The 25,387-nt window shown below is 39.6% G+C and overlaps 1 protein-coding gene and 1 long non-coding RNA gene across 3 annotated transcripts; one reads left to right on the top strand and one right to left on the bottom strand.

Annotated features, from left to right (window-relative positions):
- The first annotated feature begins 688 nt into the window (after nt 1-688).
- trim13 (tripartite motif containing 13) lies at nt 689-4,248 on the top strand. Of its 2 annotated transcripts, none has more exons than XM_034128511.1 (2): nt 689-840; nt 1,476-4,248. In XM_034128511.1, exons 1-2 carry the CDS (start codon nt 703-705, stop codon nt 2,676-2,678), a joined length of 1,341 nt encoding a protein of 446 aa, XP_033984402.1. In that variant the 5' UTR covers nt 689-702; the 3' UTR covers nt 2,679-4,248. The 2 variants fall into 2 exon arrangements, with proteins under 2 accessions (XP_033984402.1, XP_033984403.1); XM_034128512.1 differs by lacking the exon at nt 689-840 and adding an exon at nt 863-1,379.
- Nucleotides 4,249-5,866: 1,618 nt separating this feature from the next.
- Nucleotides 5,867-25,069, bottom strand: LOC117481047. The gene is made up of 2 exons (XR_004555698.1): nt 23,768-25,069; nt 5,867-6,538 (listed from the first exon to the last, which is right to left on the bottom strand). It is a non-coding gene; the product is annotated as an uncharacterized LOC117481047 (long non-coding RNA).
- Between the last annotated feature and the right edge of the window lie 318 nt (nt 25,070-25,387).

Genomic DNA, 25,387 nt, shown 5'->3' with positions numbered 1-25,387 from the left:
GTACATAAGCTCCTGCAACCCAACTGTATCCAATCACAGTGGCTAAGATAGGCAGTTGCTCCTGATGGCATGGAAACAAGGGAAGAAAATCAAGGTCAACATTTCTACACGTGACTAAGTAACTATTGGGTATCGATGTTACATAACCTCAAGTGAAAAGAAAGTGTTTTTTTTTTAAAAAATATATCAAATGTTTTGTTGGCAAATGTGTAATTAGTGATACGGATTATCAGCTAAAGAGCATCACGAATGGCTGGAACATAACGTTATGTTGCTGATGTTTGATATAGATAATCGTGTGGGTCTGTCGTGCCAAGATAATGTGCCACTTGACAGCTCAGTGCAACATAGCATTGAAGAGTACTTTTAATAGGTTTATGCAGCCTAGTGCCTTCGCTTGCATCTGTTTTATTAACTGTGTACAACAGATTGAACAGTATCCACTCAAGCAACTAAAGTAGGTTAATGTAAAAACATGTGATACAGAAAGTGGGACTAAAACCTAGTTGACAGTTTTTCACGCTGTAATGTTTTGCATAGCAACAGCCCCTCCCCCATCGGACTGTCAGGGATCCTCTGCAAAGTACCCAGCAGGGACAGAAACGTAAACAACCCCAATATCTGAAATTACGCACCCCAAAAAATTCAAAACACCAGTACTTTTGATGCTGTTCACAGTGTAGTGGACAGCCCACTGTACATATGCACAAAACCAGACGAATTAGTGTGTTTTTAATTTTCTGTTCGCCACTCAAACGGTTAACTCTGAACCCGGAAAAGGGCGAAGTCTGCACAGCAACAAGCGCCATGATTGCGTTGCACTGTGCGTCCCAGCAGCTGGTGAGTGATTCTTTTGGTCCAGTAGTTGCATGTTACTATGCGCTTGCAGAATCTGTCACAGCTCTACTTCAGTACCTTGCCAACAGGAGCAACGCTAACGCGAACCCTGCTTGTCGATAATTTGTCGCATTGGATTGGTTAGACGGCGGTAATATAGGGCTAGATTAGCTAACCACTGCCCTGCTGTTCTGTTATACAACGCTAGGAGAAAATAGTTTGCATTTATAAAGTTATTCACGATTTATTGATTTATATCCAGCCTTATTTTTGCGTTTGTTTTCTTCAACGTGAGCTGGTTACAGAATGACAGCAGAAAGCAGGCTGTTTTTTAACGTTATATGTCCAAATGGAGATTTTGGCAGAGTTCATGCCAATCTTTTACGCGGGCAAAGCGATGCAAGTCAGTTTCACTTTCAGGATGGGAATACTCCTCATACAGCTGGAACATGACTGCAAAATCTGTATCCTTTGCGATGCTACAGCATTTTCCTGTGTAGTTTAATGCCTGTCTGTCTTTATGGCGCAGCATCTCTGTGTGGGTGCGTATTGGGCAGCCTATTTTACGAGTGTTGATTTATTGGGTTTTCTTTGCTTTAATTAAGCACCGATTTGACGCTTGGGTGATGTGTTTACAGGATACCATGGAGCAGCTAGAAGAGGAACTTACGTGCCCAATCTGCTGCGGTCTCTTCGAAGACCCCCGGGTTTTGCTGTGCTCTCACAGCTTTTGCAACAAATGCTTGGAGGGACTGTTGGAGGGAAACCGAGGTCCATATTTCAGAGCACCTATCAAATGCCCCACATGCCGCAAAGAGACCCCTCACAACGGCGCCAACAGCCTGCAGATCAACTACTCTCTACGTGGGATTGTGGATAAATACAGCAAAATAAGGGTTATGCCTAAAATGTCTGTTTGTAAACAACACTGCGGCCAGCCTCTAAACATATTCTGCGCCACGGATTTAAACCTAATCTGTGGGTTTTGCGCGACAACAGATGACCACAGAGGGCATACATTCTGCTCCTTGGAGGAGGCGTATGAGCAGGAGAAGGAGGCGTATGAAGAGCTGCTGCGCGGGGTGGAGAGCTGGCAGAGCGCAGACATCCTGACCTGCCTGGAGACACTGCAAGCCAGTAAGAAAAAGGCACTACAGTATGTGACCAAGGACGCAGCAAAGGTGACAGATTATTTCGACAAACTCATCAGTAACATTGAATGCAAAAAGAATGAGATCCTCTCCGATTTTGAAACGCTGAAGCTGGTGGTATTGCAGGCGTACGACCCGGAGATCACCAAGCTGAGCGCGGCGGTGGAGGAGCACACACGGGTGCTGGGCATCGCCGAGACTTTCCGGAGTGTATCCGACCCCCTGTGCTTTCTGCAGCAGATGCAGGAGTTTCGGGAGAAGTTTAAGGTCCTGAAGGAGACTCCGCTGCCCTCTCGGAAAGACACGGACGTCGGTCCTCTCGTGCGTAATTTCGATGTGAAGAAGTGGGACTCACTGAGGCTCAGAGAAGTGGACAAGATCTCAGTCCCCCACGAGAATGGCCACTACCGAGTGGGGGGATCACGGATGCCAGCGTCGAGATGGATCACTTTATTAATAAGTGTGTTACTGCCGATTCTGCTCGTGCTGCAGCCGCACAACCTGGCACCCTACGTGCCGTCGCAGGTTGGACCGATGCTCACTGCTGTTTCCTCGCACCTGACCCACACTGGGGTGTACCTGCGGGAGATTACTGACATGTGCTCAAGTTTAGTGGGTGCAGGTCAGGAATGTATCGTGAACTTATTTCACTATACTGTCAGTGTTATTGACACGTTGTTTAATGAATAGCCTGTGGCATCTCTGTCGTGCACTCACAGCTACATTCCAAGGGACCCTTGACGCGCATAACACTAATGACAGATATGCACTTCAATATATGGAAACACTTTTTTTTTTATGTCTTTTTTTTCGTTTTTGGCCAAGCTCCAACCTCATTGAAGCCAACGAATTAAATAAAAATCAACCACTAATGAACAGTTAGCAGTAACAGATAACGGTAACCTACATTTACATAGATAGACACTATCGATGTGCAATCTACTTTCTCTTTTTTTCCCAGTATAACACACTCCAAGATGATTTTGATAAATAAACAGTGAAATTTAAGTCACGTCCATGTTTGTTTTTTTATTTAGTGCGTCATGCCAACTCAGCCCATTTTTTTTTTAGAGGCACAAGCAAGCCTTACGTGTGTAATAAAATAATTGACAGTGTAATTCCTGGCCTCTTCCCTGCAGAGCGCGTCAGCACCACAGTGATGCTGCAACCTCTTCAAGGTTACACGCGTTGCATAACAGGGCCCGTGTGAAATATTCACCAGGCTTCAGATACAATTGAAGGAGGGGAAAAAGAACACCGTATATGTTTATGATATATCCATGAAAACTGACAGCTGTTTTTCCCCCCCATCATTGATAATAATACTATAAGGCAATACACGATTGTCACGTCTGCAGGGAAGTGTCTTTATTTCCACACAAGATCTATTTGCGGAGATTCACGTGACTCGTTCGTTGCATGACTTGTCCGATCTATAAAGTCAAACATCTGCAGCCTGTTAACTTAAGACTGCAGTTCAGACGTATTTTCTGCAATGCATTTGAATTTGCAGAACACTGAATTGTAAGCCTTAAATCAAAATGCAAGTGTGTGTGGAAACATCGAAGCAAGGCTATTCAAATGATTTCCCATTTAGGTTAGGATGGGAGACTTTTGGCTCATCACCAAATAATGGTCTTAACAGAAAAATAGGCCATATAGCGAACAGTGAATAGTGCATTGATTACTTATCCTTATGTGTATCTATTCTCCTGAGCAGAAGTTGATTTTGAAGTAGAGTAAATTGATAGAAATCCTAAAATCAGACCACAAAGTGAACCCGTGATGTCAGCACTGACCATAATTCAGGATGTACGTCATGGCACGCATGTACATATATATAGCCTTCTGTTGCCAGGCAAATACAGCATGAAAATAAATGGACCACTCTACATTAATATTTTAATTGTCATGGCACGCAAATTTGAATATAGCCTTTAAAAACGTTAACAAAATCCAAATTAAGACAAAATGTTGTTTCCGATTTTAGACTTTTTTTTAATCATTACCGAAAAGCCAGGTCGCATGGTGAGCCGCTCTACATCTACACAGGCCTATGGTGTGGCTTAATAAAAACTACATTTAAAGTCGAATTTGCTAACAATCCAGATTACATAATATCCAGATGAGTGCAAAGCCAATTTGATGTCTCCACTGTTCAGTCACATCACTGCAGGAGCCACAGTTTTGCACCGAGGCTCTGAGTGTGTGAGGGGGATTAAAGACTTTTTGTATCCCTGTAATAAAATGCATAATTTTCCATGTTACTTTCTTTTATTATATTAATTTACCAGAGAAATTAACACTTTCTGAAAAATGTGAGTGAAAGTACAGTAGTAGGCTACATGTGCAAAAAACGGACGTGTTATTCTACAATTGTACAGGTAATTAAAAATATGCACGATAAATACATGTAAAAAAAAAAGTTGAATAAGGCATAATAAAGGCAAAACGGCATAAAAAGTTAAGCACAACAGTTGTAAGACAACATGTGGAATTTAACGCATCACTATCAGGACTGCTTCCATATTTTGATGTGCATTGCTTTTCTAAAGACGGAACATAGTCAGACACACACTACATTTAACATTCTGTAAAAAAAAGGGTAACCCAATTGAATAATTTCCAAAATTAATACGAATTAAGTAGGCCTACGTTGACATTGTTAATATTTACACAGAAATAAGCTATGCCAATAATAAAAATATATATTATCATATGAAGGCTTATATTTCAAAAATATGATGTACTAAATTCGAATATTTCGAATAATAATTCAGAGAAACTCCTAGCGTTTAGGAAAAAGTCACAAATCTCACTTTTTCTTCTCCAGTAGCCTATAATTTTTCAAAAATCCCCGTTGCCAAATACCTTAAATCCAGATAATATATAATTATGATTGCGAAAAAACTAACAGAAGATAATTTAGAATTATTATTAAAGTGGCCTACAAGGCCAAATTAAATGAAAAGGCGTTCACTCGGTGGACGGCATCACAATACCGGGCTTTAGAACATGTTCAAATCAGAAAAGACCCATCATTTCCACGTGAAAAGTATCAATGAAGTAAATAATTACAACACATGTTTATCTATTTTGGATTTATTTTCATCCAAAACCAGATTTGGTGAGCAGCACTAATCTGATTTTGAAGATGTCTGTTTTACGGCACAAAGTCACATAAACCTGTGGTAAAAAAAAATGCAAAAAAGCCAGATCAACCAATAGATGCCACATATTTAAAAAAGCGTTTAAATTAAATGAATGACTTTTTATTAGGTAAATCTGATTTGAGATTATCGTCCCCTGATGTCCTGGGACAACTGAGATGCCCGCATTACGCGCATCCGAAGCAATTTAAAATGGAGGATTTAGGCCATGTTACGGGACACCATGTCATGCGTAGCGTTGCCGTTAAAATTGGACTATATCATAATATCTTTTGTGCATATTGAATTCATAATACACAAATAATGTCAAACCTTTGGGTATAAACGAGGAAATCATAAAGATCGTCTGGGTCCAAATCGAGCAGAAACCTGTTTTATAAAACATTTTCAAAATCAAAATATCTTGACATATAAACAATTCATTTTTGTAAAAGAAAAACTGGTGTTTATACTGAAATAGTATAATGATTGTACTAATTTTTAATCCGCAGCAAATCTGTGATCGGCTGATAATAAACAGGCCGGACTTTCCCACAGCGAGGGCACGCGGCTGTCATGTGCATGATTTCTTCTTCATGGCGGTGAATTTATCTAAATGAGGGGTATTCAGTGTCAGTATAACTTAAAATAACATCCTTATATACACCATGTGAACATTATTCTTTTTAAAAACAGTTTAATCATGGTCAAAACACATCGCAGTCAAAAGCCAATTCAATTTTTTATTTTTCAAGTGTGCAGACAGAACAGTGAAATGTAAAGATGGTATCAACACATTTGAACTATTAGAACAAAGTAGTGGTTGTGTGTAAACGATGTACCTGTGAGTATCCGTCACCATTCAGCCTGTCGTCACGGGTTAGGTTGGTTGTGCTGATTGTGAGTGATCAGCTTTGCTTCAGCAGCACGATCAATACTGGAGGCTTCAGCTAAAGTCTTAACTCCAATATTTACGTGCTGCTACAGTAAGGCGACCAGCAAATGGGAAAGGCAAATCCAAACAACTTTTAATCATCAGGCAAACAGTTGTCTACGTTGCATACATTTAGAACAGTAAACATGTCGGCTTAGTTACAGGTTGAAGGGGTGCGAGGTCGTATTTTCAGGCTCTTCTGCGGCAGCACAGTATGGCCTGCATCTCTGTGTAACCCACAAACCATTCCGTGCTGCTACAGCATCGCCAGAAGTGCAGTCAGGGTGTCAGTGCTTCGCTTCTTCTGGGTTAAATCTGCTGTCCTAATCCCTCTGGCTTCTAGTCCAGACCACATGATCACAGATAACTACACACCAATTCCCTATATTTGCTCTACCTAAAGATGATCATCAGCATCTTTTGCAGAAGTCTTCTGTCCCCTCCTAATGCAGCCAGAGGTTCATTACCTGAAAAACAAGAAAAAAAAGATAATTAATGTTGTTATAGTTATTCTGAGGCCAGCCTGTCAACAGTGCATTTGTAAGCACAAGTATGTGGACACCAGAACACTCCAAATTGTATTTTCTGTCGGGAAACTCTCCACAAAAACAATGAAATCTTGCTGCCAAGATTTGCAAAAGTTAGATCAATCATCATCCAAAAGTTGTTGTATTGAGTTGATGTTAAAACACCTTGGAGGGGGGTTTTTATCAAATTGGAACTCAGAAAATAAAATAAACACTGAATTAAATCTTTCCCAATGCATAATGGTCTGTTAACTACGCAATCGCAAGCACATGAAGCTGCCATGGGGTTAGGGTCAGGGGAAGCATACAGAAATGATTACTCAAAATACTCTTGTCAGATAGAGAATGCTCGTTCAGTGGTTGAGCTCTCTTATGTTACATGGCTAATTACAGCACCATTGTCCTCCGCTAAGTTTGTATCCATCAGAAAACACTGACTGTCCATAGCCCTTAAGGAAGTTAGGCAAAATATTTGCTTTGGAGAAATTTGTTTTCTTATAAACCAGTATTACCATAGAAAACCAAGCATCTGCTGTAAAAAAAATACACTTTAACCCTTATAGTGAAGAAAGTGTGTCAACTAACGGCAAGTCCCAAGTCTGCACAATTGACAGGAGTTTATCTTTTCAAGCGACCTTAATCAATGAGACCCTACCAGCACCAGAGGTGTTTCTCAATAGCTGACCTGACAGAATTAGCCCACTCAATATAGTACCATTAAAACGTAGCTCTTTCAACATAATGTCAACTTTCCCAGGTGGCCCTGGTAAACATCAACCTATTTGAACCTTAAATCTAATGCTTTGTTGACAAACCTATATGCAAAGGTGCCAAAACAAACTTTCTCCTGACAATAATCCAGTAGGAAATTGGGTCCAGCAAATGTGTTGCCACTAGAGGTCTCAATGGACCTGTAATTATGACCTTGGTCTGAAATGGAGCTGATAGCCTGAACCCAATAACATCTCTAACTTACTTCCCTTACAAAAAACCAGTGACAAGATGTTGTGGTTGCCCTCTCTTTTTCACCCAGACACACACAATCCAGTGCTGCTGAGAAGATCAACGAGAAAAAATGCAAAATGATACCCTTAATTCATTAACTTGTGAAAGATTTCAATCAATGTCATGTTGCAATAAAGCTGCAAGCAGGGATGAACTATAATAACATATAACGGCCAGCAGCTCAAACGTATTGCTTTCATCTGTCCACTATAAGACGATTTAACCTATAGGATATATACTTTTGGTTGTTTCTTGCATTTAAATCGTTTCAAAATGGTTCTTGCTCTTAATTACATTGCCATGCCACAATAGTAGACTGTAGTAGACTATGAGGTATGCTTTAGAAAAATATAACAATAGCTGTGCAACTGATGAGATCAAGTCCATCATTACACTTCTTGTTATGCTGCCGAACATTTCCAATAATGTATTGTGTGCCACTGCTATCATTACCTACATGTACCATTTTCTTCAAGTCCCACCCACAGACACTCCAAGATGTACATTAGCCATTGTATTATTAATACTCATAGGATATGAATCATCGTCATATATGTCACGGCATAATATAGGTTATTCCTGAATATCAATATCAATGATGACATTAATGATATCCAAATAAAATAATGTTACTCGAAATTCAAGAAGGCATTGATTAAAACTAGACATTTGATACACTCCCATCAAAAGTTTGTACTGTATACTAAATATGTGGTCAAATCCGTTTTGGCAAGACAACTATTTAAATCACATAGCTTGGAGGAGGATTCCTTCATTTTGTATCTTTGTAATTTGAATCAACTTTTTAAGCTGTTAAAAAAATAAAAAAATAATAATGGGCTCTAGAAAGTTACAGGTGCAAAGGAGAATTTTGCATCCTATTTCTTATATAAATAAATAAATAAATAAAAAGCATAAAATCTGTCGCTATATTTGTCGCAAGAATAATTGTATGCTAAAGTTAGAGACAAACAATGTACACCAACTTGGATTCAAATAGTGAACATTTGCCCAGTCATGTCCTTATCTTGTCAGTTGCTATGCCTTTTTTTGTTTTGTCGAAGCCATTAAAAAAAATAAAAAAATGTTTACCTTGTTCATCCTTGTTTATTACTTGACAAAAGTGCATAAAAGGAACTAATCGGGTAAGCTGTGTAATTTATTTTTAAGCTAATACATTCTTTACAAGTCCAAGTGGAATCCTTCACATCAATGACTCTAACCTCTCCCTATTTCTCTCTGTCTCCCTTTAAGCAGCATGCCCGGACATGTCACCGTCACTGCTCAGCCTTTTTAACCCATTCCTACGACATTTGCTCCCCATACAATGGCATCAAAGAGTCACCTGACCCCAGGGTTGGAGGTCAAGTGACCTCCTGCACCCCATCGTGCACAGGGACGCGGACACGACAAACCATCACCTCCCCTGAAGTGGTCTGGGCTGGCCTCTCGTCTGTGTGACACCATCTTCTGCCTGTTTAAGCACAAACTAAAAAGCAGATCTGACGTCCGAAGCTGTGCAGAAAACACGAATGGCCATCATAATTATCCACATGAAAAGATCTATGCAAATGTGAGCTTCTCATTGTGTTCATAAAGCTCTATCTTTATCCACTACAGCGATTGAAGGAAACTACTCAGTCACAATATCTTCGTTCCAAACATTAGTGATTAATAACATTAATGTAAGATTATCAGTTTGTCATGAAAGCACCATTACACACTACCACAAATCCTTCCATCACATAAGAAAATAAGGCTAGATAAACAGGTATTAAGCTCGCCAATTATTTTTGTCCTGTGTTTGGCAAGAATACACACAGTGCAAACAAACTATGTTCACCGTGCCACAGCATTATTATGTTACACCAGCTAATGGGGCAGCTTGTTCACAGCATGCGATCTCTACAGTAGTCAAATCAAATACAAAACCAATTCATCCAGTAATACAAAGCAACCAATTGTGATGAAATATCAATAATGGAAAAAATAAATATGACCTCTTACAATGTTTAAGTCTATGAAAAACTGAGGATGTGCGGAGTGTTTTTTATTAGTAAAAAACGACCAAGGATGGTACTGATAAAGAACTGCTTTGTGTCATACGAACACCAGCACTGTAATGGTATGTGTTAATCCTAGAAAAACCTGTTACATTTTGCACAGCCAGCGAAACATGTCCAGCATAGCACAGGCAGGGTGACTGGGATTCCCTGGAAGCAACGGCAGTATCTTATCAAATTAATTACAGAGAACTCCAGAAACATGTGAAAACACATACATGGGATCGAGGAGAGTAAACCCTTTTTCACAGGACAACACAAGCAGACATGCAAGAGTAACCTCCGAGTCATTCACTGCAGGTATATTAAAGCTGGACCATAACATAAGGTTCCAACATGAACAACAGCAGTGTCTGTGTGTCCACAATGTGTCTGGAGAAATATTCACACAAACTGGTGTACCTGCCTCTCCTTTAGAAGTAATGCATTGCAACCCAATATTTTGCATTCCTTAACAATTACATTTCTGATCATTCCAGTTATTTACTAGTACTTCATTTTAACTATCACAAGCTTCCTCTTACTGCCACGGAAAAGACCGAGCAGCAATAAACAGGAATCCGACAAAGTAGTACACTGTGTTGCAATTTCAAAAGTACGACCTCAGGACTTAGTTTACACTTGACCAATAGCATGAAACTATTAAAACAAAAAATTCACCAACACACTTTTGGATAATTTTTGAAACCTTTGATTAAATGCTTATTTACAGTAAATAACTTCTTACAGAACCATCACTATGGCTATTATTAAGATCCTGTTAAGTGTGTATTTTGTATGTTCAGGCATACATAATCAGGATTGGCAAAAGAGGAAGCTAAAGTGTGAGAGTTGAATAGCACACCCATACAAGAAATTACACCGGCTATACTTGAGGTAAGGTTCTTATTCAAACTTAAATGCAAATAATTATTCAGATATTAGACCAACTTTGGGTCATAGTGTAAAAAGTGTGCCTTACCACCAGTATGTTTGAGGCTTTCGACGGACTTTATGTTTTTATGTTACACCATTGACTGAGTTTACATGTTGATAGATCATTTGAATAAATAAATAAATCAAAGTGTACCAAGTACCATGCTCGCTGTATGTTGAATTACATTGACCGACCTACTTGCAACTTTACCGCAGTGAAAATTACACACCAGCAGATCGAGATGAGTTAATGCCATAATTCTAAAAGGATGTGTGCGGATATCACCGTTGCATGTACCCCAAACAAGTTCTATTAAGTAAAGCAAACTGACCAAACCAGGAATGGTTGGTTTCACTGTATGTGAAAATAATATCTGGCCTCTTTGCACCCAATCACACCACCTGACTAGGTATAGTGGGTAAAGTGTAACCCTTGTTAAATTAGTTAAACCATATGAAAAAATTATAGAAAACCATCCAGCAGTATTTTAGGATCATTAGAAATCGTTCCAATCAAACTGCTTACAAGTTAATATTGTGGGCTATTCAAGCACTTTCAGGTGAAAAAAAGGCTAGTGCAGCAGAAATGAAAACAGCATGTGTGAAGTCAGAGGAGGCACTCTTGCTATGTCAGATCTGCTGTTGCAGCTTATCATATTACAACCTCAGATTTAATTATCAAACAGAATTTACCAGCACTAACAGCTGACATGTTCTTTTTAAACATGTTGTTTGAAAGTAGTACTGCCATTACACTAAATAACAATAAAAGGGAAACTGCACATTTTTGAGTGCAGCCGCAGAGGATCAAAAGATCTAACTTTTAAAGAACAGTGCTAGACTTTTTTTTAAATCTACAAATTGCTGCCAATTAACCACGTAAAGATATTGTTTACAACAACATTCGTGCGTCAATTAAATACAAACTTTTTCCACTTCTGGATTTCCCAAAACTACAACAGCAGTCAAGCACACAACTGCTGATAATATTTCAAAAAACAAATATGAATGGCAACTTAATACAAATTGTTAAACATCTTCACTATTTATGTGAAACAGGTGTAGAGCCGTTTGCACTACAGTGATGCAGCACCTACTGTATGGACAAATCTAAGCCAATGTAAAACATATGCTTTTAAGAAAAATGCAAGGACCTGTCACCCTTATAAGCTGCACTAGTGTTATCAACCATAACTTGATACATTATGCAAACTACATTTCAGATCCAAACATAAGAATAATATAGATCGATCACCTTTAAAGTTATTCCTGAACTGAAATCATGTCTGCAGGAAAACTGACTGATGTACATAAAACAAATGTGACAGCTTCTATTAAATGCTGCTAGGGCATAGAAGTGAAACCAAGGCCAACTTCTGGAAAATAATCAACAAAACCCGTGGAAACCTGTTCCCATCACCGCAAATTTTAATACTATAAAGTTTGTGCTGAGTTGTGCAGAAAGAAGGAAGAGAAGGGCGGGGGTTCTCTGCAGCCTGGCTACAACACATGTGAGCAAGTACAAGAAGAGAGGCACAGTTTCACCAGGAAATGGGGGTGGGAGCCCATTTTGCCGGAGGGGTCTGAGAAGACAGAATGATGAGTCACAGAATGTCATGCTAACAGTCTGAAACAGCACAACGGTGCTCCGCACAGAGGGTTAAGAGGCGAATACCAGGGAACGGGGGGAAGACATAAACCTCCAGCATTTACAGGAGATTAACTGTAGACTCCACCGGAATACATAACTAGTAAAATACAGTACTAATTTGACAACTGCTTACAGGGACAGTATCAACAATACTCTAATCCCTCTTAAATAATGAGCAAAATCTTTGCACCACCTATTTCACCAGGATGAGCATGAGAGATACACATAGAAATAGTAGATTGGCAGTGTGTAAAAGTTTATATATCACTAAGATTCCTGATCATTACATTTCATTCTGACAAAAGTGCTCCCTTGTTCATTTTAGAGGTTTGATCAGTCAAATCTGTAGTCTTTCATGAAACAGAAATATTAGCACTATGAACACACTGCAACCGAAATTGAAAAACTCATATCAAAAGATTGCTTTCATTAACTAAATTGAATTTTAATCACTATTGCTGCCTCAACTGAAATATTAAGTGCCATCTATAACACGTGTAGTTTCATTTTCCCCCCCAATTTAATTTACTGACACCGAAATCCATAAATTACTGTTTTTTTTATCTTCACTTAACTGACCAAGTGTTCTGTATTATATTTTAAATCTTCAAACTGCAAATAGCTTTCTGTGTTGATTTATAAAGGGACCGGTGGATGGAGAATTTTTACTTTAAGCATTAAATAAGCAAGCAGGTGTACTTAGCTTTTCAACATTTTTTTATACACATATGCGTACATCCCAATATTATAATTCAAAATTGGTATGAATCCACCCTATAAAAACAATTAGATATTGAGCTATGAATCGCATTACTTTATCTGGTGGTATGAAAAATATCACATCACAACCCGAATAGCCTTTTTTCTTACACTTACACATTTATCAAAAAGCCTCATTTTTTTGTTATGTAATTATTGATTAACAGTTGGGATATTGTCTTTATTCATTCAGTGCTTATTGGAGTTAACGAAGCCAGACAACAGGAAAGTTTGATGACTATAAATTGAATAACCATTTAAAATACACCATGTGGTTTACATTAAATATCACCAAATTATTTATTCCTGAAGCAGATAATTACATGTCTGTATGTTATCATACCATTCATTGTGTTTCGTAGACCCACAGATTAAAGCGGATCAAATCTTATAGTACAGTATTTTCCCCCCCTCCACCTCTTTGCTCAGCTATGTAGCAGTGAAAGGTCTTCCCTGATATCACGTTTGCAAATGTACCTTTAACTAAATGCCCTAAAAGCAAAAACACAAAATCTTACTATATGTAAGGTGAGTGGTTTCATCATAAACACGCTGTCCCATGTCCATAAAAAATATATTATACTAAGGACACATACTGCAATTTCAGAGAAGAAAGCTAAGCATATAACATTTGTATTAAGGTAATTAATATCTAATTGAAGGGAAATCAACTCTTTAGGTTTATTCTTCAGAATATGAATAACAATCCTGGGACGAATGCTATATGAAAGCACACTGTCATTTGTGACAGGGCAAGGGGAGAATGCATTGCAAAAAAATGTGCCTAAATAGCTTTTTTCCTCTAAGCAGTTATTATAAATTAAGATGCTTTAGTTTGTTCTTATTTTAACATGATTCTTGAAGCTTTGGGCACGTATTTGTTGAAATAAATGATACACTGTGAAAGATAGGGAGGCCTCGCATTATGTAACACATTAAACCGATCTCTACTTAGAAGGAATCAGAAGGGGCGGGTTTAGACGCACAATTATATGGAGCCTCTCTTTTCCTCTCTCAATGCTTTATTAGTCAAGTAGTCATGTTCATTATGAGAAGCATGAGACAGAATAACATGTCTTACATAGAACATCTCAAGTAATTAATGATTAGGTCCCTTTTGGCACCCTTTACTAAAACGATTAGACCCCGTAACGTTGGAGGCTTTTTTTCTCCCTTCATGTACTTGATTTTAATCAGAGAGCAGGGCACACAGAAAGAGGAGCGAGGCTATTGAGGGCAAAAAAGGCGAGAAGAGACAGAAGGCAATGACGAGAAAACCTTTCTGCATCAAACTACGATCATCCCAAACCCCCAGCGTTACACCGAGCAGCACCACAACTAATGACACAATTTTTTATAATCAATAACTAACGTTAAATCAACTTTACTGCATCGGCAGTGGTTATGACAACCATTCGTCAAACGGAGCTATTAAAGTTGAATCATCAGAGGTAGCGACCTATGATTGTTGTCACTTGGCTGAGAGCCACTTTGATCTTCTAACGTTACGGTACGACAGACACAAATATAAAGCAAGCACGTAAGAATGAGAATGTCCTGGTGAAGGAGTTAACGTTAAAACTGCAAATACGGGTTAAGATAACATTTTAAAAAATCCGTCGTTAATATTAACCCTCTGTCGTGTTCGTTTCTCCCCCCATTACTTTGGTGTTCCCGGTCAAATTTGACCAGTCTGCCCTTACATTAACACAAAAACCCTCTATCATCACCAAATTGTGTTTACCACTCTTTTGGGCTGTAAACAGCGTCTCGGGCTACTGGTTCACATGAATAACTACAGTGAATATGCAAAGAATAGACACTGTACATGTAGTCCAAAATTAACATTTGGTCGATTTGTGGGTGTGTACTATCTGATGGATGAACATAATCTAGGGTTACCCATTCATTTCCTATGGCGGTCTTTTTTGTATTACCAGGAACACCATAGGGCTAACAAAGTTGACCACACCACTACAAATTCAATTTAAGTGGTGATCGGCAATTGTATATGTCCAAATGCCTACTGTGAAGGATATCACAAGGCCTTGAAGCAAATGTAAAACACAATATTTATGATTGATGAAAGTCGGTCATATTTGACCCGAACACGACTGGAGGGTTAAAGTCATGACTGAGAGTAAGGTCATACAGAAATATAATGACAAACTTACCAGGTGTTTTCTGGTTTTTACATATGCAGTTTGCAAGCACGGACAAAAACTCCTCCTCAGTTAACAAGCTTTGTAAAATGTAGTTACCACAAAAGGCACCGTGTCTCTCCCCATTTGATTTTTTTCCCTCCCAAGCCAGTGTAACGTTAGGAGCCGTTGCATGTGTTGACACTGCCGACTGTGCTGCTCTTCTGCTCGGTCGGCTGCTTTTGCACCTCCCGCTCAAAACTAGGCACCAAATCGAAAAAAAGACTCCTTTATAGTTTAACTTTTGCAAATAACCTTTAAGTCAGGTGTCGCCTCCATATATAATATATTTTTATATATTCGGCTCACCTCCTGGATAAAACGGACCGCGGTATGAGTGCATATTTTTTTCTACCGTTACAGCGCAGCAAAGTCCCTCTATCTGTGCTAGCATGCTAAGCTAACAGGCTAGGAGTAGAACAAGCTGGCAAATCTGTACAAACGGCTAACGGCTCTTTTCAACGGACACCCTTCCTTCAAATCCGTTGATATTATCCGGTTAAAATAAACTCTTTGTGGCATAATTTACCTGTCTTTCCATTGAAAGTACGTGGTCCTCCCCCTCTCTTAAAAAAGCGCAGTTTAATTCTGAGCGCTCCGTCTTCTCTCCCCTACAGATTTCTCTGTGTTTCGCAGCATCCTCTCTCCGCAGCTGCTGAGGCAATCGCTGCTCACTCGAAAATGGCGCCGAAAGATACACTCCTCATTCAAATTCGATAGAGCCTCCCATTCTCCCCATTGGCTGGATACGGAGTGGAGTCCGCGCCGCTGATTGGTCGCTGAAAATGCACTCTCGAATGATCTCGCAGCCCACGCAGCGTTGAACAGAGAGGGACAAATTAACCCTTCAGGTCCCGACCTCAATGACTTTTACAGCACTGATCAGGGCGAAAAAACCCTTACGTTGAAACTTGTTCAAACCAGAATGTTACATATGAAATGAATGCCATGATCTTTTAGCAACAATATGCACATAGAACCCTTATCTTACCGACATATTTAACATTAAAGGACTATCATTCCTGGGGACCCTAGCCATTTCTTACTACTGTAAGGACAAAAAAAGAATCATCAGCAAGATCTTGACTCATTTCTTCTTAAAACATTATTTGTTATGTAATTAATTTCCGCTAAAGAGCTGACTCCTCAACAAAACAGCAATTACTGAGACTTTTCAATTGGCCTTGTGGTTAAAACAGACTATTCCTCACTCACATTACCCAGATCAAAATGAGTCAGCTGTCTGCTATTGCACTTAACTCACTCATTATTCATAATCATGGATATCCCGTATTAAAATATGTGAATAAAAACATTTGTGTCATAAAAACCCAGTTTGAACTATGGGCAATGGGCATGCAACAACACTATTTCCAGATTACATATGGACTACAGGCCTTTATAAAGCCTTCTGTACAACATAAGATTTGGCTACATCTAAACGCATTGTGTTATGGGTGTATGGGGTGTATAGGAAAGCTGAATACATTGCAAAACTTTTGTTACCATCCTTTATACGAGAGCAATGATTGTCAAATGTTCCTTATTTATAGTATGGGTTCTTATCTACAGTTAGAGCAATATTGCCTGTCTCTGAGTGACAGGCCTGTCAAAACAATCAATAAATAGCCAAATAAAACACATTATTGCAGCCATGGATGACATGGGTATAACATCTGGTATATGTAAAGGTCAAGAAGTAAAGGAGTCTGTGGGATTTCTCCTAAGGCCGCCAAGGATGCAAACCAAATGCATCCTTTGCGGCCTTATATTCAGCTTACATGCATTTCTTGGTCATAATGTGGTGTTGGATTATAAAAATCGTATTTTCGAGAGTTGAAATAATGATTTTGCTCGCTTTTCTTAAATTGCTGTGACATAGCCCCCTCAACATTTTGATATTCCTTTTAAGCAGCCCAATTTTTTTAAATGTAACTTTTTTTGAACACCTTCCTTAAAAGAAACACATTCCATAAATTCATTATATAACATAACCACTTCTTCTCCGTTAAAAGTTAGCTTGGCATCACCACACTAGTACAAACACTACTGTAGTGTGCATGCAGGGAGGGGTTGGGCTCTGCCACAATAACCCTGCTGTTATCATAACCTGTGTAGCATAGTGTACCTCGGGCAAGATAAACAGAGACAGCCATTTCATCCCAATGCACACATAATAACAATACATGACATTCACCTGCTATAGGTTGGCTCCACCAAGGTGCATTGCATTGCATTTATCGGGTGTTCAAGTGTACAGAGGCCAATCTTTCAAACACAACTTAACAGAGTTACTAGATGTCATTTACTTTTTTCACATGTATGGTAATGCCATTTTAGAACTTCATATTTCTTCAGTCCTCATCAAGAAGCCAGCCATTTCTTTGCATTGTGTATTTGGTAGTAAAAACACAATGTTTTCTACTTTGGAGTACAAAAGCAAACTGGGAGAGAGAGGGCGCCCATTGTGCATGCATTCTGGTGTAGTGTGGACAATGGGGCGGAGAGGAAAAAAACACACTTGTTTACAGATAAACTGGTTTGGACAGGAAGCCTGTAAGGAGGAGCTCAGTGTTGTTAAACAGGCATGTGGAGAGGCAGGGATGAGCCAGCAAAAACACCACCGTGTCCATAGGGAGATCATGATGAGTCAAAGACAATGCACGCAAACACACACTCGCATATGCATTCATATCTACACATGCACATATGCAGTACTTACAGCTTTACACATTTCTTGAAAAACCCCAATTTTGTAAGAGTTTTAAACCGATTACACAGTGACCACTATAGCCAAAACCCTTCAGTGAAATACACAGAAGTTGTGGTTTGTTTAGTTTTACTAAGAGAAAAATTAACAAGATAAAAAGGCGCGCATGGGTCCCTAGCTGTGCCAAACAGTAGCCAAGCTGAGCTCTGGTGAATACTATACAGTTCATCCTGCATTGTGTCACCGTCACATGAGCCCACACTGCCTTCCATTAGGCAGGAGATCCTTATGACTCACGAAAACACAAGTCACATGTCACTACACAAACGGACCATGCTACTCAGACTGCTCTGTTATCCACAGCAGCTTTTCTGCAGGCCCAAATGAAATCACATCATAATGCATCTCTTCATTAGGAGGGTTGAGACACAGTGGGGCTCTCCCTTGTCCTCTGGTAGTCGAGCTGAACAAGAGCCATAGTGTCAGGAATCGCAGTGTTTGGCCACAGCAGGCTAACCCTGGCTGCAAAGTTGCCATGCTATGGCAGTTTAAGTTCAATGTAATTTGATTTCATGTTAGATGACTTGCGTGCATGGCTGGCAGTTACACTCAGCTGCTTCTCATTGAAGGAGGAGTTTTACGCTTCTTTTTCACGCTCATGTGACTCAAAATATGGCCTTTCACACCCCCACCAGACATGGGACTGCATCACATCAAATAAGTAGAGAGTAAAAAAAGCTCAGCTCCAAACACGCTTGAGCAAATCCTTCTAGTTACCTGAAGTAAATATAAAAACAAGCCTTAATGACACCTTGAAAACAAGTTGATTAAGGCCAGAGGGGACACTAAACAAGGGATTAGCACCCACAGAAGACAGGACAGTTTGCAGCTTTAAGGCGCCAGCAGGTGACTTCACTTGACTCTTGTTAAAAGTGTGCTGTACACTGAAATCACCTTCTGTCGTGGGAAAATTAGGTGTTGGCTGACACGGGAGTATGCACAGCACTCCATGGTATATTGCTGCTTCACCCTGAATTAAATTAGACATCACAAGTAAAGAGAGTGTGGAAATCCTTCATAGTTTTCTCATTGTAGAGGTGAATTCAAGAAGTGGAATTTGTCAGCCTTTTAAATATTCTTTGTGTGATTCACTCTTTGAGTAAAAAAGTACTGGAGGCTAACTTATTTACTTTTAGAAAAGAAGGTTATTCTTAAATACTCTCTTTTCAACCTGTGTAAACTGAGCTAATATTTGGAGATATTTAAGACAATTCCCTCTGAAACTAATGTTACAGCCCAGCAGTCAAAGTGAGCAGCACCCTCAAACAGAGTATAAGAGACTATAGGCTTACTATATTAATGTGGCCTATTCCCTCGTCTTGGTCCTTAGAGAACACAATGAGCCCCACTGAGAACTCCATACTAGAGAGAGGCTCTCCATTGATGTCTCCTCGGCTCCCCTCCCCCTCTCTCTATGAGACATCTGTAGCAGCTGCCCCCTTGTGCTCCTGTCAGCAGGGCAGAGTGTGTGTTTGCGTGTGTGTATGCACTCGTTGAGGTGGGGTTGGCTGGGGAGGTTAGTGTGGGGCGTGTTATGACACCTCCCCCTTTGGAGGGGTCCAGCCCGCACACTTGTGGGACATCACATTTATCAATGGCTAATAGTCACTAGCAGGTCACCCTGAAAACACAACAGAGACCTTTCACCTCTTTTTAGCACAAAGGCTGCGAGGTGCCGAGGTGTCACGATAGCCCCTGGGCGCTTTAAAAAGAGCACAACAACTTTTTACATGTACATTTACCATCAGAAATCATGATAAAATATTATTTTTTACTTTGCTTTTTGACAAACTTTGCCTTAACTTAATGAAGTGACGAATACATTTCTCTGAAAAAAAGGGCACAAACTACTTTTAACATGAATATTTGCCATCAGAAATCTTGATATAATAATAATTCTTACTTTGCTTTTCAACAGCCCTCACCTTTATCTAATTTAATGACAAATAAATAGCTTTGCTTAGAGTAGAACACTACCATTTCAGGGCCTTGCTAAACACTATCACTGACAGCAAGTTCAGATATTACAGAACAAGAAGCCCTTTTCATTTAGTCTCAGTATATTCTTACAGACTTTCTCACACCAATCAAATTATGTGAGTATAATTCATAGAGTAAAATTACATTACAAGCATAAGGGGAATAACTCGGCTAGCTGCAATGTTAACAAGGGAGGAGGAGGGGTGAGACAAGCGGAGGAGAGTAAAGCGATGCGCCACTGAGACTTCCTATGAACTTTTTATGTCAAATAACAAAATAATCAGCAAAATCTTCCCTATAGTCTGAAAAGGTTATTCTGCCAACACAGGACTTTCTTAAGAATCTCAAAAGCAGCTCCACAAATTGCGTTCTCTAACTTTGTTACATAGTAAACAACATCTATGAGGCTTTCTTTTTCTCTTTGCTACATTTTGCAGACTAAATATAAGGTCATGTGCCAAAGAAAAACAGGATCTTGTGCACGGAGCAATGAAATCTGACCAATAACCTCAGAGACATGTATCCCTGCATCAGAGAGTCAAACCTCCAGTGTCCTGGTTGGGATGCTTTATGATTTAGTACCCAAACTTTACTTTTTAGTCAAAAGAAGTGTTAAAGTTACCCAACAAAACCCTTTATATGTAGCTTTCATGGTCTAGTAGTAATGTATTTTGATTATCTGACAATTGTCCACACCCTTCAGTATTTTGTTCTGTCTTTATTGAGGCAGAGAGCTGAGATGGATTAAAGAGAAGGCTCAACACAAGCGAGACCTAATCCTGGGAATTCAGGGTTACAGAAAGGCCTTAAAGAATATGTTTTGCTTAAAGTTAACTGCTATCTTTTTCTGCAAGAAGCTGGTGATTGAACATATTTTGTACTTTCAGTTTTGTCTCTAAATTTGATAATGATTGTGCATAAAAGTAAAGTACGGCATGAGCAGCTTCAACCGAGGATACAGACAATCCACCGAGACTTGCATAGAAAAGATATAAATAAATTAGCAAAGTGCAATTTTATCAAAACACTAAGTTTAAAAATCAGGTGAGAGTTTACCGGGGAGTGTTCAGTATCTATAGGATATAGCATATTCATTTACTGCATAGCATTCTTACATTAAATGAGATTTAGTGATGTTTAAAAGGTTAAAAGAGACTCAATAACAAAAACATCCCTTTACACTTTACACTTGGCATGCAGTAACATTTGCTAGTCAAGAGAGCCACTAAATGAATTCCACTAAAGCTTCCAGCAGGTGTACAGCATACGTAGTCTCATATTGAATAAACATCAACACAGATAATATTTAGTTTCAGTGTTTGTTTTCAAATGTCCAGAAATAATTAAGAAGCAAACATTACAACAATTTCCACTGTGAGTGATATGTTTAACACCCATAGATTTAAAATATCTGGACCTCATTTGAATACGCATTTCACACCTTTGAAAGACTATATGCAAAATAACTGCTGGATCAAGTTTAAAGAAAGCACACACAAAAGATCCTCCTATTTATTTTACATTTCAAAAGCATATGCTCATGAGGTGTCAACGCACTTAGCTGATCTAAGAGTCCATTGTCACTATTGTTGTTTTAATAGCTATGTGTAACATTCAATAAGTCATATATCATGATTAATCAAATATAGCTGACATTTAGGTGACGCTAAATGTTTTTTTCACACTCCAATGTAGCTCTAGAGCAAATATGTGAAGTCAAGTCACCGCACATTTTCTTACGCTGAAATAAATGTTTTTTACTGAGATAATTGTTTAGTTTTCTTATGTGTATTGAGCTAAAAAAAAAAAGCACAACATTCATCAAAAGGTTAAGCCAATTGTATGTTCTGCTCTAATGAAAAATAGCGTCAGCTTAGAAATTGTATTATGTAAGAGTCTAATATATGTCAATTACTACTACTACTTCTAATGATTATGAAGCAAACATACAGTTTTTCACAAGACAGCTGGATTTAAACTGCAGTATTTGCTGACAAAGATTATATGCAGCCCGGCGCTGACAATTTGCGCTTATCAATCTTGAGGATCAATTATTTTGGACAAAATACCTTAATGTGTATATAGGCTGTTTCTCATCTTTAACTCTGTATATTGTTTAAATAAATGAGAAGTGTGGAAGCTGAACATACCCGTACATGTTACACTTGACACCTCTCTTTTACGGGGTTAAGATAATGACCAAGTTTGCAGTTTTATTTAATCTCAGCCGTAGCATTAAGGCAGGAGCACTGGGTACAGGCGAAGGCAAACCTCTTCTTTAACAGTTGTTGTATGGTCTCAATTTAAATGGTAGAATAAACGGTGCCTTTAAAATTACGGCATTATCGATTCTCCTTTTCTAAAATCTACAATTTACAATAAGATGTAACAGTTTTAGTATCAATACTTCTGTTATAACACTACCTATCACTACTATCTGTGTTTTGTCCACAATAAAAGGCTTTTATAGGAGATTTTCCCATCCAAGGGTCTAAAGATAGGGGGTGTTCATGCTGAACAGACAGGAAAGCTCCGGTGTAATATGTAATATTGGAATTTATAAATAGAGCAGACTTGCATAGACTTGAATAGGCATCTTGGGGTATCAGTAAACATTTACGGAGTAGACAGTTGCTGAGAAATGTTGTGTATGGATGAAAATTAAACAGCAACCTGCTAAATGCACCACAACTGAGTATATTTAGCACTTAAACTGGAAGAAGCACGCCATTGACGGATACATATATTTACTATTGACACTCTTAATGTTATATTAAAGGATATGTTACCTCACGGTGTCTGCATTGTTATGACAAGGTCAAAAACTGTGTTTAAGGCACACCTAAAAGCTTATTGGCAATATGAGAGAGTAAACAGCTTCTGGAAATGTTTGATAAGCTCTTAAAATCCAGACCCCCAGCCTCCAAAGACAAAACTAATCTACTCATTGTCCTGTTTCTGGACTACAAATTGAAAATCCCTGCGGAAGTCCCTCCCTCCTCACTCCACTGTTGCACCTCGATGATGTAACCACTTTCCAAATATAGCGTGTTGCTGATGGCTCAGCGGCTCACCCATTAGTCGAGAGCGCTGTCAATCTCGTGACGTCACCTGCAGTGGTGTTATTATTGTAAACAGCCCGCCTGCTCTCCACCGACGCTCTGTGCCGAGCCGACTACTCCATCCAGTCCTTTGTTCATGCAGCGAAAACACCGACGCGACAAAAGCACAGTACCGGTCCGCCCAAAACTGCGGATAAAACCTCAGAGCAAAGTTTAAACACATCACCTGAAATAATGCCACCACATCTTTTTCATAAAATATTCGCTTCTCATGTTAGGGACATGTTTATCGATCACCGGGGTCTTCATGCACCCGGCGACGGCTCAAAGCTGCTGCATGAATAACAATAATAAACTGGTAGCCGGTCAATGCACAACTCTTCTTTGTCTACTCGGTTAAACGTTGGTTAGAATCACACACAAAATGATTTAACACTAGATGAACCAACAAAGAGTATTTTTTAGATTGACAGTCGTGTTGTCAATGGCTCCTTAAATGTCAAATTGTTGAAAAATAGTACTTGTCATTTTGCCTGGACCTCGACATCCCACAATTACCATAAAGTCCTTTAACTTATATTTTACCTCGTCAACTCGACAACGTTACATTTAAGGACTTTACTTTGTGCCCCGTGTCACAGAAAATCGACCAAAACGACTTTTATTGTTTTGCAGTGACTGACACTGTATGGAAAACTCAACTAGTCGAGAGGTCACAAAGCAAAAGTTGAAATTACTCCAGTGAATGTTTAATGGCACTTACTCGACAACCTGGATGTGTTTCGGAGTGATCGACTGCATCTCCCTCGCTGCCAGCCGGCTCCTGGTGACAGCCTCACCTCGACATTTCCATCCAGACAAGTTGACAACACGCTTCCATTCTCCGACTAAGTGCAGTTTCAGAAAAGCTTCAAGGAAGTTGTTTCTTTTGTTCCAGTGTTTTTGGTTGCGTCAATGTTGCGAAAAGGGGGAGGCGGAGCGGTGGATACGGAGAGCGACCGAGAAGAGAAAGAAAAAAAACACTCACATCTGAGCGCACCGTAGCCTAGTTCGCATGCCTGGCCATTAACGCGCAGAAAACCCTTCATCCAAATCCGCGATAAACTCGTCTCATCAGCTCAGCTCACGTGTCTGGGACGACCAGCATCCCTTCAAAGTGAAATAGACAGTCCTCGGTGCCCAGGTTTGATAGGCTGTCCAAGATCAGGCTACTACAGGTCGGTGCGCCCCGTGCGCGCGTATAGGAGCGGACACATTTGCACAGCCCGCCTCGATAACTTGGATTTCTTTACACAACTAGATTCCGAAGCTTTTTCAGCCTTACTTCCTTGCTTTCTATGGCGCGTAAAGGCTTTATGTCTGTTATTCATCGAGCCAGAGTCGTCAAAAAGAGAGCGCCTGCAGCCTACACGCCTCTCGACTTCAAACTCTAGTTCCCGGACAGTGCAGGGCGGTAACGAGATGCGCAGTAACGCGTTACCACCACCAACAGAGAGTGAATTAGACTAGCGATTTCCTTCCATTCCAAAACTATTCGCTATCACACAAAATCACCTTTTATTTCAGTATAAAAGCCAGGCTGACGCTGCGTAAATATCCCATCCATTCATTCCGTTTCCTGACAGGTTACTCGCTTTTTCTCACACATTATAGCCTAGCCAAGGTGGCAAAAAAGTTTACTTCCTCGCGGTGGAAGCGAAACTCAAAATACGTCCAAACACTTTGGACATCACAAACAGGCCAGGTGATTTGATTTCCTGCCTTTAGACGACAGATACACAGCACCGTAAAGTGACGCAACAAGTAGAGTAAACGACTGAGGATGTTGCCCTCATTTTGCAGAAAACTAGACATAAACAGAGTAATCTTTGATGTAACGAGCCGATGCTGTTCTTGGAAGCGAAGGCAGGGAGAGCTGAGACGGCTTATGCAGAAATAGGATCATGTTGGTTCATCGGATAAAAAGGTGAGCTCCCTGTTTCCGCGCCGCTGTTACAGGAGCGTTGCGTCAGGAAGTTGTTGGTGTCAGTGAAGTCACCATCAAGACGCCCTTCCCTCCATCCAGCCTGGCGACTATAGAGCAGCATATGCTTAATACGGGCCGCTATATAACATGAAAGCAAATGGAAACCAGCTCCTCCAGACCCTAAATGTCCTTGAACATTTTTTGACCTCATTGCAAAAGAGAATCTGACAAAAAGGTTTGCTACGATAGAGGTAAAATGCTACAGTCTGTCAGGAGGAAGTTAATCTCAAATGCTGCCGTTAGAATTAAGAAGTCAAACGTGAAGAAACAAAATGCACTTCTGATTAGTGTGACAGCTTTATGAAAACGTCAGAGGATTTGTAAAAGGAGCTCACCAGAGATATTCTTGGTGCAGTT

The sequence above is a fragment of the Trematomus bernacchii genome, unplaced genomic scaffold, assembly GCF_902827165.1.
Source record: "Trematomus bernacchii unplaced genomic scaffold, fTreBer1.1, whole genome shotgun sequence".
NCBI lineage: Eukaryota > Metazoa > Chordata > Actinopteri > Perciformes > Nototheniidae > Trematomus > Trematomus bernacchii.
Note: the sequence above shows the minus strand (reverse complement) of the source record. Positions and strands in the feature narration are given on the sequence as shown.